Here is a 16,765-nt window from a genome sequence, read left to right as displayed (position 1 = left end):
ATGTTAAATATATCTGTATAGCAACATTGCACTCGATAGGAATTGTTTGAGCGTAATTGAAACTATAGAACAGGGAGACGTAATGGGCGTGAGCTTGTAGACAATCACAGCCGAATGGCGTATTGAGTGTGAAATCGCAGTCTAGAGACTCATTTGCTGCTCTGCATGGTAAAGACTGATGGCTGCTTCCTTTATCTCTTTGCACATTCATGACACGTGCCCCCCCCACCTCCTTCCCCATTCATCAGCACTTGTCCTACGGCAACGGAAGTCTTCATGTGGACGCTGCCTTCCAGCAGACCCTTTGGAGTGTGGCGCCCATCTGCTCCGGGAGTGAAGTCGCTCAGGGTAAGGGCTGGGCGTCTGGGAAAGTGGGCGGAGCCACGGTGGAGAGGGCGGGAGGTTTGGCGCAGGCCAACATGAAAAGCTCAGGATGATTTGGCCAAGCCTGTTGGTGTAGGAATGAAGGAGGGAAGGAACTGCCTGAAGGAAGGAAGGAAAAAATACACGAAGGAAGGAAAGACATGAAATTAATGATAAAAGGAATGAAGGAGGGAAGAATAAAAGGCAAGAAGGAAGGAAGAAAAGATGGAGGGAAGGAATAAAGGATAAAAGGCATGAAGGAAAAAGGAAGGAATTAAGGGAGGGAGGGGAGAATAAAGGAAGGAAATATGGAAGGATGTAATAAAGGAGGGAAGGATAAAATGCATTAAGGAAGGAGGGAAGGATAAAATGCATGAAGGAAGGAGGGAAGGAAAGGATAAAAGGCATGAAGAAAGGAGGGAAAGGAGGAATGAAAAAGGAAAAAATAAAGAAGGAAGAAAAGATGGAGGGAAGGAATAAAGGAGGGAAGGAGAAAAGGTTCAAGGTTACTTAACTGTCATCAGCAGCTTCATACATGTACAAAGAGTGATGAAACAACGTTTCTCCATGGCCCCAGTGCAACATATAGTAACATATATATAGTACACTTAACATCACAGTAACAGGGCCTGCAAGGTGCAAACAGACAGTAAGTAAATAGTGCAGAGATTTTACAGTAGCAAGGAGGTCATGTAAACTTTGTATGATTTGTGCAGTTGCACAAGGCGGTTAGCAGGATTTACCCCAACATAAGACATCACAAAGGAGGGAAGACATGAAAGGAAGGAAGGAATTAAAGGCGGGAGGAAGGAATAAAGGAAAGAAAGATGGAAGGACAGAAGAAATAAAGGACGGAAGGATAAAAGGCGTGAAGGAAAGAATTAAGGGAGGAAGGAAGGAATAAAGGAAGAAAGGAGGGAAGAAAGTAATGAAGGAAAAAATGAAGCATAAAAGGAATGAAGGAAGAATGGAAGTGAAAGATAAACCTCAATGGTCCTTTACACCACACACTGTGTGTCTTTTATACCTCATCTTCTTGGGCTGGGAATTGAATTTAAAGACTCATTAAACTGTTCAGGAACCAATAAGTGTAACACCAGGCACAGTAGATTGGATAAGGCTGCATAATTGCAGTATGGAAGCATAACAAGGTTAGGAAACTATACTGTGTTGTTATGTTACATGTGACTATGAAGCAGAAGGCTTGTCATTTTGCATTGTTACCAGAGGAATGTGTAAAAACAGTATTTATATTACAAGAAAGAATAATTCAACATTATCGTCATCTGTTCATATATCTTCAGTTCAGGGCAGTGTTTGTGGATGAATTATTAGTGTATTCCCTGCATGAGGTGGCACACGAAACACTGATCTGGTGAAGTGAATTACAGAGTTAGGCTTTTAATAAAGATGTTGGGGCGGGGCCTAGAGATAGTTGGTGTTGGGGGTTGTGGGAGGATTAGGGATTAGGGAAGGGTGAGCGTGATGGGGATGTCTGGGAAATACATTAGGCCCTCAGTAACCAGGGGTGAATTACACACAGTAAGACATTACCAGCATTAAATACAGTAATAATAAAGTGCATTTTACGTTACTACACAATACTGTACAGTACTATTCTCTTTCTCTCAAATGAAAGGGATTCTGACATTTTAGCCTAATTCACAAGAGAGCCATGAATAAATATCTTGTATCAGGGGATGACGGAGCAAAGAGAATGATGCTTTTTATACATTTTTATAACTCAGAAGCTGCAGTAACATGACAATGAGTGTGATCAGCGAGAACAGTATAGGCAGACTGGGTGAGAGGTCTGAGGGGACACGCCGGTATAGGGACAAAGGGGGATGACTGGGCGGGCCGATTTCACCATGCTGTAACTTATACTCACTTGGCTCGCAGTTTGAAACTTATGAACTGTTTATTTCTGGAATTTTCCAATTTCTTTCCGGGCTGCAGTAAACTGCAGGTAAGTGAAATCATGGTTACTGAAATTGCACCTGCTGTACACTGTTGTCGTTCCTACAGCATCTAGTTATTATTGTTGTTGGTCTCTTGTTGTTAGCGTTGTTATTCCTCCTTGCAGGATCAAATCCTGATTGTGGATCTGGCTAACAGACATCCTTCTCCTTTTCCCCCCACAGGCTACCTGATCGGTGGTGACGTGCTAAGACTGCTGCACGGCCACATGGACGAGTGCCTGACAGTCCCATCTGGGGAGCACGGAGAGGAGCAGCGCAGGTGAGCAGGCAGTGTGGTCTCCCATTGGCTGGCAGCCTTGGAGGTCCCGCCTTATTAGCGCCATCTTCTGCTTGATGTGTTAGTGACAGGCTGACAAAGTACACTGCTGGAGAGCGTGAGTGTCATTCTTAAAGGAAACAAACGAAACATCTATTTTTGGTTTGTCTGTAAATGGGAGATAAATATGCAGAGTACAGAGATTGATCTTTTAGAGATGTGGGAAAACGTGCACAAAGGATGTGGAACAAAGGATGTGTTTCATTCATATCGACTAATAGAAAAATGACAGTATTAAGATGAGGGATATGGTGGCTCACATCGCGAACACATTGCTTTTTTGGCACAGGCAAAAGCAATCGAGAAGATAACTTAGCGAAGAAATCAGTAACGGAGACAGAGTAAAGCAAGACTCAATGAGCCTGACCAGGATGAATGGATGGATGGATGCATGGATTGTAAATTACGTTACAAGATCACCCTCTTTGAGCGAGAAAACCATGATGAACGACAACGAGAGTCACTTCCTCTTCCTGTCACATGATGAGACATTGCACCATCTATGAAGACAAACAGGTTTTGAGGCCACATCATAAGCACTTTGCCACAGTGATATCTGGCTAAGCTTTCTTTGACTCTGCCCGATTTGCCAGAAAGTTGTGCTTGACCTTGGTTTGCTGCAGGCCATTATTGTTTCTGAACGCTAATCTGCATGTGACGAGGGATTAGTTCCAATTAGGTCCTCTGAGATCTGTATGAGTTTAGCATGTGTTGGAGTTTTTCCTGGTGTCAGAGTAACCGGAACGAATTCTGTATGCCCCGGTCCAAATAGACTCGACCCCCACCCGCCAATTTGGCTCCCTCTTCATCCCCGCACCCCAAAAGGCCTTTCTTTGCTGCGCGCTGTCTGTCCCACAGCTACCCGGCCTCGTTACCTCACAAAGGACACCGTTTCCTTGAATACCGGTGCCATTTCCGAACCATGTGGCTGGATTCGCTGCCAACACTTTGGACTGTTCCGGTCTGCCTCACATCGACGTTGTGACCTTAGAGAAGCCGGCGTTAAAAATGTTCTGTTTTTCACAAGGAAAAGAAGGCGTTTCTCACGCAGAGCGTAATTCGCGACAACTCTAGGTCTGGTTGGCTCCGGGTTACTTTAAAGCTGATCTTTGAACGTGGGAGTGTTTTTAAAGCATAACTGTTTCATCTGGCCATGTATTTGGGACAGCATATTTTGACAAAGGTTATTCACAGCGTAAAGGCGTGACATGAGTTGCTGCCCCATCCAGGGTACCCCCTGTCACATGACCTGTGTTCCTTGAGAGGCTGCCGGCTCGCTGTCACCTGGCACTGAATAAGTGTCATGGAACACAGAAGGGTCATAGAATGCTGATACTTCATTCATCTTCATGGGGAAATTCTGTTTTTGTGTTATGTTTGCTTGCAAAAAGCTTTTATGCAATACGACATGCAATTGAGCAATTGAGGGTTGAAGGCCTCGCAAAAGGGCCCAGAGGAGAAATCACTTAGCCCTGGGATTTGAACCAGCAACCATCCGGTACAGGTATTAGCCCACAGAACCACTCACCGCTACCCCGGCCCTCCTTTGTAACAGTGAGTAAACAATTGCATAATAAAGTAATTTATTTGACCATAGTGTGGAGTAAGGAGATATAAAAATCATCTTAACATTAGCAAATGTGATTTGGAGCTCATAATTCAGCTTGGTGAATGTGCTGCCTGGTTTAGCATCTCTGGCTTCCTCGAGCTATGGCCCAGTGATTTGCTGTTAGAGAGGATATAACAGCCATTACGGTAACATTACCACCATATACCAATAAATATACACAAATACGTACCAGCAGTGTTTTACTGCTGCTGACTGCGGCTCGGATCAGGCCAGATGGCTGTCACAGCATCTCCCTTAAAAGGTTTCCTTTCCTTTTTTTTTTTATTTAATGAAAGCAAATCTTTTGAAATCTTTTCTCTGAAAAGAGAAGCAGAGGTCTGGCTTGCTTTTAACTCTCTGACCTCTCTGACCTGGTTCTATTATGCAAGAGCTGATGTCACAACCTGCGTGTTTGTGTGTGTGTGTGTGTGTTTATGGGTTGTGTGTATTTTATATTGAGAGGACCGAAGTCTCCACAATGTGATAAAAACCTGTTATTTTGGCATTGTGTTGACATGCATGTGTGTGTGTGTGTGTGTGTGTGTGTGTGTGTGTGTGTGTGTGTGTGTGCGAATGCGAGTGGGTATACTTTACCTTATGGGGACAGAATGTCCCCACAACATGATGAATACCCGTTTTTTTCCCTTATGGGGACCAGTTTCTTGGTCCCCATAAGGGAAAACTCAATTTGATAAAAAATATGTGACTGCAATTAAAAAAATATAAATGCAAAAACTCCTGTATTTTACTTGGTTACTTATGGTTATGATTAGGGCTGGGTAGGGGTTAGGGTTGTCATAGTTAGTGTTAGTATTTTTCCCATAGAAATGAATGAGCGGTCCCCATAAAGATATGTTTACCCAAAATTTGTGTGCTTGTGTGTGTGAGTGTGTGAGTGTGTGCGTGCATATGTGTGTGCGTCCCCCCCATTTGAGAGTGTCTGTCAGGCTGAGGAAGAGACCTGCCATTCACACATGTAGCTGATCCCTGAGGCAGCACATAGCTCTCAGCACTGGAGGTCACACAGGCCTGTCCTCTGCACATTCCTGTGACCAGGAAACGTGACTCATCTCTACACCAGCCACCGAGGGAGGGTGGGGCAGTCGGGGGGGTCTCGCTGTCCCCGGGATCTGGCAGAGTCGACCCGAACAGCGTTGCATCTTTGAACAAGTGGCAAATGGCAAACTAGCTTCCTACAGCCTGGATAGAGGAGATTCACACAGATCCTGCGTCATCAAGCACTAATTCATATCTAACATTGGACAGAGTGCTTCTCAGGGGTTAGAGGTCTGTGCTTGCCTCTAGAAGGTTGTGGGTTCAGATCCTATCACCAATGGGCCCATGAACAAGGCCCTTAACCCCAAGTGCTGTAAGGCTTCTGGACAGAGACTGACCCTGTTCTCTGACCCGGCAGTATACTTCTCCACAAGCAGAAAGCATAACATCGGATCAATTTCCTTGAAAAATAAAGGAACAAGTGTAGTGTTCTGTGTCATTTGTTTAATTCGGTTCTCTTTCTTTATTGCAGAAAGAGAGAAAATTTCAAAGGGTCACAAAACTTTGTAGTACTGCTGGAAAATGACGAGACAAAATAATTGACGAAGGTGACGTTCTGAGAAATTGTTGTGCTGCAGTTGCAGGGTAGGTGATAGGTGAATTGGGGGGGGGGGGGGCTTAGTACCCACAGGAATGCAAATAAGGGATCAAACAGTGGTGCAGTAAAAGGGAAGACAAGGCAAGACAAAATATAGCGCAATATGGGACTTTTTGTCACCCCCGAGTGCTGAAGACAGACAGAAGCAGGACACCTCCCTCCTGGATTAGTTATAGTTACTTATGAATAATACATTGTGCATGTTTGTCCTGGAGACCTGCAGTTTGGGTGCGTGGAGACCTCTGTCCACACCTGCATCACCACTTCTCTGTCCTCCTGCAGGACAGTGCACTACGAAGGCGGGGCCGTGTCCATCCACGCGCGCTCCCTCTGGAGGCTGGAGACGCTGCGAGTCGCGTAAGTCCCGTACCGCGGGAAGGGGCGGCGGTTAGGTAGCGAGCCCCTTGGGCCTTGATCACACACTGGAGTGGCTCAGAGATCTCAGAGGTCACCGTTGAGGTCAGTCATACAACATGGACGAATTTGTATACGTTGATAATGTATGTTTTTAAAATTAGTTTCCCGTTTCGGAGACTCTCGCCCGCGTTCATTTGCCTACCAGTGAGGATTCCCATTAAGCCCAGTATATAACATTTGGGCAAATAAAGAGAGACTTCAGAGCGTCTTCGCTTTGCATGAAGACTTACTAGGCAGCGTTCTGTTTTGGTGCGGTTTATATCCATGCTATTAAAAGTATTCAGCCTGTCGGAGCCGGCAGTGTTTTATCAAACTGACACTTTGAGTTCAGCGCCAAACAAAAGCGGGACTCACAAACGGCAGCCTCTGCTGAGATGAATAAATCAAGTAAATTGTTGGGGGGTTCAGGCGTCAAAATTTGGAGCCGCAACCCTTTCCGGGTTAACATCCCACTCTGTCATTATTTACCTATTTGGCTTTGATTCAGCATGTTGATCGATGAAAGTCAGGAAGATAAAAAAAATTTGGAACATAATCTGATTGGTCTAGGTTGGGGGCCAGATATGATATGCTTACCCGGGGCCCAGAATCTCCAGCAGCACCCCTACTTACAGCCAACTTCCATCTCGTTAGAAACAACAAAGTAGGAAACTTACTGCACTTGGGCACCACCACCCATTCCACGTTTGGGACAGTGGACTGGTCCAGGGAGTAGGCTCAGGTGTTTCCTCCACCACATTCCAGGTGGAGTGGCAGCCATATCCGCTGGGGGCAGCCATTCCGGCTGAGGCACGTCACCACGGGAAAATACCTCAGCCTGACAGACGACCGGGGCCTGCTGCTTATGGACAAGGAGAAGGCCGACGTCAAGTCCACGGCCTTCTGCTTTCGCTCCTCTAAGGTTTGCCCCACCCCTTCCGATTTTTGGCCCCTGCTGCAGTTGCCATAGACTGGTCCCGTACATACATCTGTTACCCCCCCCCCCCCCCCGCCCACCCTCACCAAACAGCAGTGATTCACCAGTTAAACTACATATTTCTGTGGGTCCCCGGATGTACATCAACATGCATCAACGAGCGATTCTGCTCGTAGCCGATTCTCAAACTTAATGAGCTCTTTTTGACCGGGTTTCCTTTTCTCGAAATGTCTCCTCTCATTTTAGTGCTGGAGTGCTGCGCGATCGTCTGGTATGCAAGTACACACTAGCTGTATAAAGTGATACGCATCGTAATTTCTCGTCCTCACAATGCAAATGCGTAGTCATTTTGTGCGTGAATTATGTTAACCGTTATACCACAAATGAAACACACATTTGCCATGTAAAAGTTAAACACCGAGGTACAGACATTCCTCTACTTACGAACTTTCAACTTATGAACTTTCAGACGTACGAATGAAGAGCACTGTAAGTCCAAATTGTGTTCATTGGGCTCCCTTTTCCTGTCCGCAACGTCAGTTTTTTCTTTCTGTGCACCAATTCCACCAAGTAGGACTTCTGGCCTCTACTCCGGCCACGCAGCAATGTAGCGTGCGTACTCCCAGCATCCTAGTTCTTTGTACTTGCATATACCCTTAAAATGATGTTGAATAACGACTTACGGACATTTCAAGTTACGTACGGCCGTTCGGAACGTAACTCATTCGTAAGTAGAGGAGCGTCTGTATTTAAGTTAGCTAAATAGCTAGTCTTGGCTATACATGTCTTAACTTCTGCGATCTTAAGGCTCCTAGCAACAATTCATGACACTTAAGAAACATGTCGTGCTAAAAGTATACAGATTAATGAGTACATACATACCAGATTTGATCCAACACCTGTTTCCAGTCCCCTCAACACGCCAGCAGCCACGTTCTGTCAGTCCTGTCGGGCCGAATTAGGCCGCTTCCTCGTAAATCGAGCCGCCCTTTTCCCAAACCCCCCCCCCCCCCCCCCCCCCCCCGCAGGAGAAGCTGGACTTCGGGGCCAGGAAAGAGGTCGACGGCATGGGCGTCCCTGACATCAAGTACGGCGACTCCGTGTGCTACGTTCAGCACGTGGACACCTGCCTGTGGCTGACCTACCAGGCCGTCGATGCCAAATGCGCCAGGATGGGCGGCGTGCAGCGCAAGGTAGACGAAGCCCGCAATTGTAGAAGGTGCCGATAATGTAATGAAGTACTGCTGGAATGGGGCCATGTTATAACCTCATCCAAGGACCCCATTCGTCACTTTCTTGTGACATTATGCCACATTTAAATAGTTAAAAGTTCTGCAGAGGGGTGAAAAAAACCTCTCAGTTTTGACATCGTTAGCATTGTGTTTTCTTAATGTCTTCTTTCCGACAAGATGCCCTTGAGCTAGATCTAAGGAAGGCAGCCATAAAACTGTTGGTTAGTGGTGACATTTTGGTTGGCGCGAGGCTGCTGGTGAGGTGTAGGTAGGTGGTGGTTGTGTTTGGTGGAGGGTGGTGGTTAGAAGATGCTCCCTGGGCTCAGAGGTGTCAGACCTGGTGGTGGTTGACCTTTCTAGGCCATCATGCATCATGAGGGCCATATGGACGATGGACTGACCCTGTCGCGCTCACAGCACGAGGAATCCCGCACTGCGCGGGTCATCCGCAGCACCGTCTTCCTCTTCAACCGCTTCATCAGGTACCAGTCCCACACTGAGCCACGTCTGGGCCGGCACTTTTCCAGCATCTCCTCCAACCTCCAGAGACCCAGAAAGTCTCCGGCAGCCATGGTACCTTCTTCATGGCCTCTCTTCTCTCGGTATTCCAGGGGACTCGATGCCCTGAGTAAAAAAGGGAAGACCTCCACGCTAGACCTACCAATTGAGTCGGTCAGCTTGAGCCTGCAGGATCTGATTGGCTACTTCCAGCCGCCCGACGAGCACCTGGAGCACGAGGACAAGCAGAACAGATTGCGGGCATTGAAGAACAGACAGAATCTCTTCCAGGAAGAGGTAAACGTGCCCCCTTGCTTGGCAAATGTTGGCCCAGGACATGTTTTCCACAAGCATGGAAGACATAATCTTAGCAGGACTATGGAGGAGGGACTTTCATATTACTTTTGTTGTAGACCATAGTTGATTAGATTGATAGATTAACAATTTTTCAGCAAATAACACCAAAACATTCAATGTTACTGCCATCAGTATTTAGTGCACCAATCTGTCTCCTTCCGTTGAGCCCTTCCTCATCTCCATCGCTCATCGTAATTGACTGTCTTGCCAAACCTCATTGCGAAAGAACAGTTTCCACAATAGGTGACCTCTTTACTATCCTTTGAAATCTTTGAATGTCAAAAGGTGGGAATGTAGAGCTGAAAGAAGGTCTGCTCTCGAGAGCCCGTCTGCATCACTATTCGCTGTCCCCAAATAAAGCTGTGTCCGATTACATCTAAAATAAGCCAGGTGCTAAAAATGCATGCCTGAGAAAATGGCTGCTGTATTCTGAAAGAATCATGTAAACCTAGACAAGTAACTTTGAAGTCAAATGCTTCTAAAAATAGGTCTCTGTGTCTGTGATCAGAAGGTCGCCGGTTCAAATCCCCTTGGGGTTATTTTATCGTCGGGCCCTTGAGCAAGGCCCTTAATCCCTAGTTGACCCTGTTTTTCCAATCGTACGTTGTTTTGGATAAAGGCATATGCTATATAACTGGAATACGTACAGTGCCTTCTACAGTTATTGGCACCCTTAGTAAATTATGGCAAAAAAAATCTAACCTTTCTTAATATAGAAAATAGACTCATAGAAAAACATTTTTCTCCAAACACACATGCAACAATTATTGGCTGCATTAAATATACCCTCGTTTTGCCATGACAGCAAAACTGAATCTTCCCTTTCAATGCTGGATGAGGTGCCATCTGAGACCATGATTCCCTGGTCATGGAAACCCTTCTTGTGTGGATTTGGAACATTGTCCTGCTCGAAGGTCCAGCCTCTGGTTGCCTCATTCTTAACCTCGTGGTAGAGACAACCAGATTTTCGTCTAAAATTTTGATAGAGTCTATGATGCCATGATTATCAAGGGCTTTGGAAGAACAAAAGTCCTACATCACAGGTCCACCGCTAGCTACAGCTGGGATTATGTCCTTTTCTTCATGGTCTTGTCTTATTCTGCACAAAACCACCTCTCAAAAAGGTCTTTTCATTCTATATGACCAGAAAACTCACTTTTGATCCGAATTGCAGTAACGTAACAAAAATCAGGTAATTCTGTTTGTCTGACGTCAGTAGAAGCTTTTTTTTTCTGGTTTGCTTTCCAAATAATTTGTTTGCATGTTGGTGCCATTTCATGGTAGCTTTGGAGACTTGGCATGGTCAGGTCACATGCATGGGCACTTGGAGGAACATGTAAAAAAGGGCTTATCTCTCTCCTCCTAGGGCATGATTAACTTGGTACTGGAGTGCATCGACCGCCTGCACGTGTACAGCAGCGCTGCTCATTTTGCCGACGTAGCTGGGAGGGAAGCCGGAGTGGCCTGGAAGTCCATCTTGAACTCGTTATACGAGCTTCTGGGTAAGAGCGACTGGTCCAGCATCGGCGGTTACCGTAGCACCACTGCTACGAAGCCCGGCCTTTACGGGCTGTCTCCCGGTGACAGCACCCCCCGTCACCTGCCATGCTGCTGAAGCATTGACAGATGCAGTGGTTTCCATAGCCGTTGCCTGGAATTAGCCAGAATGCACATCAGCTGGGAGTTGCGTCGATGGCTCTGCTGAAGCTCAAGGAAGCTCAAAGACTACTGCAGCAGAGTCACATGGAGATGAGGCATCTCCACATGTGTACCTCAGTATTCTTTTGAAGCTTGTGCTGGATTTAATCGCACTGTTGTTTTTTTTTAAATTTTCTGCATGGGAGTCAAACGAAGAGATTTATATCGCCGTGTTTGGCGGACGACTCTAAAATGGATGTTTCGTGCTAAATGGATGTTCTTCATTAATATTGCTCTTAGTGATTGCTCCTTAGTCCCTGCTTCTTAGACGAGAGAGGACAGAGATATGGAGGCCCAGCTGGGATAGACTTGGGAGAAGCTCTGAATTAAACTGCTGAAGCCCGTGGCCTCAACAGAACTGCAGACTAGCTTTTCCTATAAGCTGTGAAGTCAAATAAAAATGCTTGTTTACATTATAACTAGCAGTGATTCTAGGTGGCGGCATCAGAGGGGCCATTATTAATACATAGGAGCCAACCAATGATATATTCTGAGTCTGTGAGTGACAAGGGAAGGGGCACCCTAGGGGCCAATCAGCTATCAGCTAGGTCCCCCTGGCCCCGCCCCTGCAAAGGCCCCCGATTACCAGAGTAGAGATTGCACAATACCGCGTTTAAATGGCCAAGTTTCGTACTTGACCCAGCTGTGACCCTTATCAGCCCTCAGGAACAGGATCTAAAGCCCCCACGTTCAGAACCGGGAATCGTGTTGCTCACAGCATCTTTTCCCTTCCTCTTTTCAGCCGCCTTGATAAGGGGTAACCGGAAGAACTGTGCCCAGTTCTCCGGCTCCCTGGACTGGCTCATCAGTAGGCTGGAGCGACTGGAGGCCTCATCTGGTACGTTGAAAAACATTATGGGCCGGGGAAAGGTTTGTTGGGGACTAAATGGCTGTGACAGGTGCCTGACAGTCGGCTGTTCTTAGATCACATACAAGCAATATTACAAGCAATAATTTAAAAACAGGATTTTTACTCTTCACAAATACTGAAACGGAAGCTGGGCACGCTCGGACGTCCGTCTCCAGCAGGCATTATGGGATGGCGCTGTTGTCATGGTTTCACCACAATAGCAGAAAGGAGAAGTGGAACAGTTTCCCACGTGCTGGAGGCGTGGGACCAGTGGGATAGAGCCGGAAGCTCAGGAACCTTTCCAATCTACCCCCCCCCCCCCCCCCCCCCAATTCACCCGCTCCTCATTTCGACGGGCAGTCGGGGGCGTCGTGTCAGGGGACTGGGGGGTTACTTCTCACACGGGAAGCTGGGGGATTCTTCGCAGTCGGAAGCGATCCCATGGGAGGCGAGGAGATTTTGGGTGTCTGTCCTCTTCTAGTCTGCCGGGAAGTCGGAGAACGTGGGGGGTGGTGCACTGAGAAGAGGTTAGCATGCGGCTAAAGCCAGGAGCCCAACGTTGACCCATCAGCCATCTCCAGGGCTCTCCGCCCTGCTCTCATTTTGCGGGGTCGTGGGGTGCAGCAGATCTCTCCAGTGCACGATGCCACCCCCCCCCCCTCTTTTTAACCATGGCCTTGCTGGGGGATACGTTTCCCTGAGCTATGCCTTGCAAAGCTGTTAACTGTCACTACACCCCTGCAAGGATTTAGTGAATGCCCACCCCCCACAGCATGACACGTACCAGAGCCCCCGCTTTGCCGTTGCTATTCGGTGTGCACCTGACACGATTAGGCCTCGTGGGTGAGGGAGTATCCATTTTGGGAGTTTTTGATGAGGCCCGCAAGATGAGTCACCAGCCTTAAAAAGCCCACCTAAGCTCTTTTCGGCGAAGGTGAGTCACACCGGCTTCCCGTCCCACTCGCTACCGACGGATGCTGGCGTTTCTGGGGCGCCCGCGCTCCCCGGTTGTGACAGGAATGTCCCGCGGCATTTCCGGCATTTTCCACGCCGGTTTCTCATGTGAAGAAGCTGCAGGTCCGAATCTGCCGGAAGCCAGGCATGTGTGATGCACTCAGAGCTTTGTGAGCCAAGCTGAGTTAAATCGCTTCATTGTTTTCCTTTGATAACACCCCCTCCATTTCATTTCCCTTTTTATACTGTACCTGAGCAGGAGTTAATCCGTTTGCTCTAATTTTAGGCATTTTGGAGGTTCTGCACTGTGTCCTGGTGGAAAGCCCAGAAGCTCTCAACATCATCAAGGAAGGACACATCAAGTCCATCATCTCCCTCCTGGACAAACATGGGAGGAACCACAAGGTCTGAAAGTGACTGCTCGTCACCGTGTGCGTCTTGATCAGAGCGCTAATCCAGACGAGTCGAGATTTAATGGAACTACGACAGAGCGGCATTCAGGCACCTACATGTATCACTCTTCCACGAATGTGCCTTTTTTATTTTTAAGAGCTCCAGTTTTTCTGCTCAGTTTACTTTCAAATAGCCTCTCAATACTATTATATCACAGATTGATTTGAAAGTATACATATGCAGTAATAACTGAGCTCTGTGGAGCAGGATCAGATCTACATTGTAATATTCAATTGAACCGATTTATTCAATACTTCGAAATTTTTCTTGGCTTAGCATCACATAACGTGCCATATATATAAATTTCGCAAATGGCAGCAATAATTTGCAGGCATGTTGATTATTCTGTTGGGCTGAGTGAAAGATCATCAGCATTAAGAATTCATGATTGTCAGCATTGTCATCAGCATTGTCAGCGTTCATGATTTTGATGCTATCGTGAGAAGTTGCGTAGTTACGTATCACAAGTGACGCGCGATTTAGCTGCGGAAGCTGTGTGCTGGTGTCTTCCGGATGACTGATAAGGTCTGCACTGCGCTGTGTGGCATTTTGCAGGGCAAACAGTCATAAAATCCACAAACCACCTGTCACTGCAAGGTCGCCTCAAGATGGAGAGGAAGGGAGTTTAGCCCCCATGGAATCCTATATCAAACCAGAGGGAAATAAAATTGATCGGTAAACTCTGATGGCTGTATCGAGCTTACCCCATAACAGCTCTGATCTAGCACAGCTGAAAACACCATCTAAACCAATTAATAATCAAATAAATCAAGTATATTAATTGTTCCAAATACAAAATGCCAATTTTGTTAGCATGGGGTAAAGTATACATGAGAGAGAGATTAAACCATACATCTGGAAAATGATGCATAAAAGAGAACGGAGGCACAAGTACTGGAGCACCTGGTGGTCTGCGATCAAAGTCACATGATGCTGAGAAGGTTGACGCTGCACCTGCTTGCAATGGCAGCGGTCGCATGGCGCCTTTATGGTCAGGCTGGTTTGTGTAGGAAGGTAGGAATATTCTCATTCTCCAGGCATCCGATAGAGCTGGTCACTCCGTAGGGTGGCCGGGACCAACACTCTGATCCTTTGGTCTCCTGACCCTTTGACCTTTGAGGTTTGACATCCACATTCCTGGGCCTGGATCGCCGGCTCCTCTGGGTTAGCACATGCCACTGCAGTTGTTGGTCCAAGTCAGTCTCACCTTCTCAAGCTCTGGGCTTCTTCGTCCTTCGATCCAGATGTCAACACGATGTTCGCGCATGGGACACCTCTAGATCATTTTATTGCCACCCCCTGCGTTGTGTGGGGGGGCTCGTGTGAGTGAGGGGCTCTTGCCTGACAGCCTCTGGCTTTTTCCAGTCGCTGCTGCTCAGCATCATGTGGGACGCGGGTGGTGGTGGGGGGGGGGGGGGGGGGGGGGGGGGCTGTTTCTCTTTAACTGACAACTCTTGACTTCAGGGTCACGCAGAGGCGGTTCTGCTTTGATGGCGAGTCGCAGCCGGGACAGCAGACTTCATTCGCTTGCCATATTATTCTCATTCTGAATGGCCAGTTGTTCATGATTTGATTAATTTGAATTGCTACTGCATACCCAGGCCGCCATGATTTAATTGCCTATTTTGTTCCTGTCTGCATCATTCTTCGTGCCATTTATTTAAATGTTGTCCTTTTAAAATTACGCGACAGACTAATGTAACCTAAGCTGCCTAGCAAGGTCTTTGTATGAGTGCGTGTGAGTGTTAATTATGATGTATTTACTTCTCTTTTGGGTATTTATTCAACCATATATTTAGGCTATCAGTGTATCAGTGGATTCTGTTATCTATCCTCCGGCACCCAGCTGCATGAGAACATGGTACAGCACCAGTAGGCTGTATGTTTCTGTTGGGGATGCAGATGTCTGCCTGACTTCCTTCCTGAAGCATATACAGTATAAACTAAATGGCTGCTTAGGGCCCAATGGCCACCAGCCCCTCCACCATTTTATCAGCCTATCAGAATGGGAAGGAAAATGACAACTAGGTTAATCAGATTTTGCTTAGGACCCCGAAATGGGTTGGACAAGCCCTGGATCCATGGGCCAATAAGACGATAGGTTAAGGGAGAGGCGTGGGGAAGCTGAGACAGTGATCAGTCTACGTCACTGACAGGTCCTGGACGTACTCTGCTCTCTGTGCGTGTGCCACGGGGTGGCGGTGCGCTCCAACCAGCACCTCATCTGTGACAACCTGCTCCCTGGCCGGGACCTGCTCCTCCAGACGCGGCTCGTCAACCATGTCAGCAGGTACATTCCCGCTCTCTCTTTCCATGTGTCAGTTTTCTTCCCGGACTTCCTGGTCCCCTCATGGTACATATCGCCTATCGATCGCCTGCAGCATGAGGCCAAACATCTTCCTGGGCATCAGCGAAGGTTCTGCCCAGTACCGGAAGTGGTATTATGAGCTCATCGTGGACCACGTGGCGCCGTTCGTCACGGCTGAGGCCACCCACCTCCGCGTGGGCTGGGCGACGACCGACGGCTACTCCCCCTACCCCGGGGGTGGAGAGGGCTGGGGAGGCAACGGCGTAGGGGACGATCTCTACTCCTACGGCTTCGACGGTCTTCATCTATGGTCAGGTGAGGCAGCTTCTGCAGCTTCCTGGTTGCTCCTTGTCTCTCCTGAGGCTGCGGTCCATTACTGTAATTTTTGTTTTGATCCCGGAGTGCAGTACAGGAGACAGGCAGTCAGGGAGGTGATTACTATCTGAATCACTCACCCTCTAATGCAGGAGCGTGCAGCCAAGTCATTGTCCTGCTTAGCGTAGAGGTGAGCGATCTGCGCTCTTCCAAATAGACTTGCCTCCAGCAGTTAGGAAAATGCACCCCTGTCTACAGATCCTTGTCGCTGCCAAGTATCGTGCTTTTCCCGAACGATTTCATATGCCTCACGGAAAATGCTCCTCCCTAATTACCCCTGATTCCCCGCTGAACTCAAGACGGGATGTCAGCCTCGAGATTTTATCAAGGATTTGCACAGGAGGACCTCATGGTCTGGTTACTCCTACAGATGATTGCATCCCACATTTGGCTGTCAGTAGAGTGGTAACCTTAAAACTTTCGAAACTGTAACGAAAGTGGTGTTAAACTCGCTCCGATCGGCTGGTAGTGCCAGACCCTGCAGCCGTAGGTTGGTCCACAGCATACTGAATCGGACGTGACTTCAGATCTGTGACCCTGCACTGTTTGCAGTTTTATACTCACACAAAATTTAAAATGGACACAATTATTTCATGTATTCACCTGGCAGGACCCTTTTGATTTGAAGACTTGCTTACGGAAGCTATTAACTGGATGTACAGATAGTCATAGCTGCTAAGATCCACGGTTTTTCTACATTTTCGTACGCCTCACTCAAATTTTTTCCAACACATTTCCAGATTTTTCTTTAAACACCTCATTTAAACCTAAAACGAGTTTAAA

General features: G+C 47.3%; 1 protein-coding gene across 4 annotated transcripts in view; it reads left to right on the top strand.

Moving 5' to 3' along the window:
- The window catches only part of LOC125715355 (ryanodine receptor 2), a 148,728-nt gene that overhangs the window by 62,650 nt on the left and 69,313 nt on the right, over positions 1-16,765 (top strand). For all 4 annotated transcript variants that reach the window (XM_048986733.1, XM_048986732.1, XM_048986731.1 and 1 more), the window contains exons 8-19: positions 249-348; positions 2,508-2,604; positions 6,207-6,281; positions 7,086-7,242; positions 8,286-8,450; positions 8,850-8,971; positions 9,101-9,284; positions 10,711-10,846; positions 11,785-11,880; positions 13,133-13,251; positions 15,456-15,589; positions 15,681-15,922. In XM_048986733.1, coding sequence (XP_048842690.1) covers positions 249-348; positions 2,508-2,604; positions 6,207-6,281; positions 7,086-7,242; positions 8,286-8,450; positions 8,850-8,971; positions 9,101-9,284; positions 10,711-10,846; positions 11,785-11,880; positions 13,133-13,251; positions 15,456-15,589; positions 15,681-15,922 — 1,627 coding nt within the window. The remainder of the gene's footprint in view (positions 1-248; positions 349-2,507; positions 2,605-6,206; positions 6,282-7,085; positions 7,243-8,285; positions 8,451-8,849; positions 8,972-9,100; positions 9,285-10,710; positions 10,847-11,784; positions 11,881-13,132; positions 13,252-15,455; positions 15,590-15,680; positions 15,923-16,765) is intronic.

This window comes from Brienomyrus brachyistius, chromosome 20, assembly GCF_023856365.1.
Source record: "Brienomyrus brachyistius isolate T26 chromosome 20, BBRACH_0.4, whole genome shotgun sequence".
Taxonomy (NCBI): domain Eukaryota; kingdom Metazoa; phylum Chordata; class Actinopteri; order Osteoglossiformes; family Mormyridae; genus Brienomyrus; species Brienomyrus brachyistius.
Note: the sequence above shows the minus strand (reverse complement) of the source record. Positions and strands in the feature narration are given on the sequence as shown.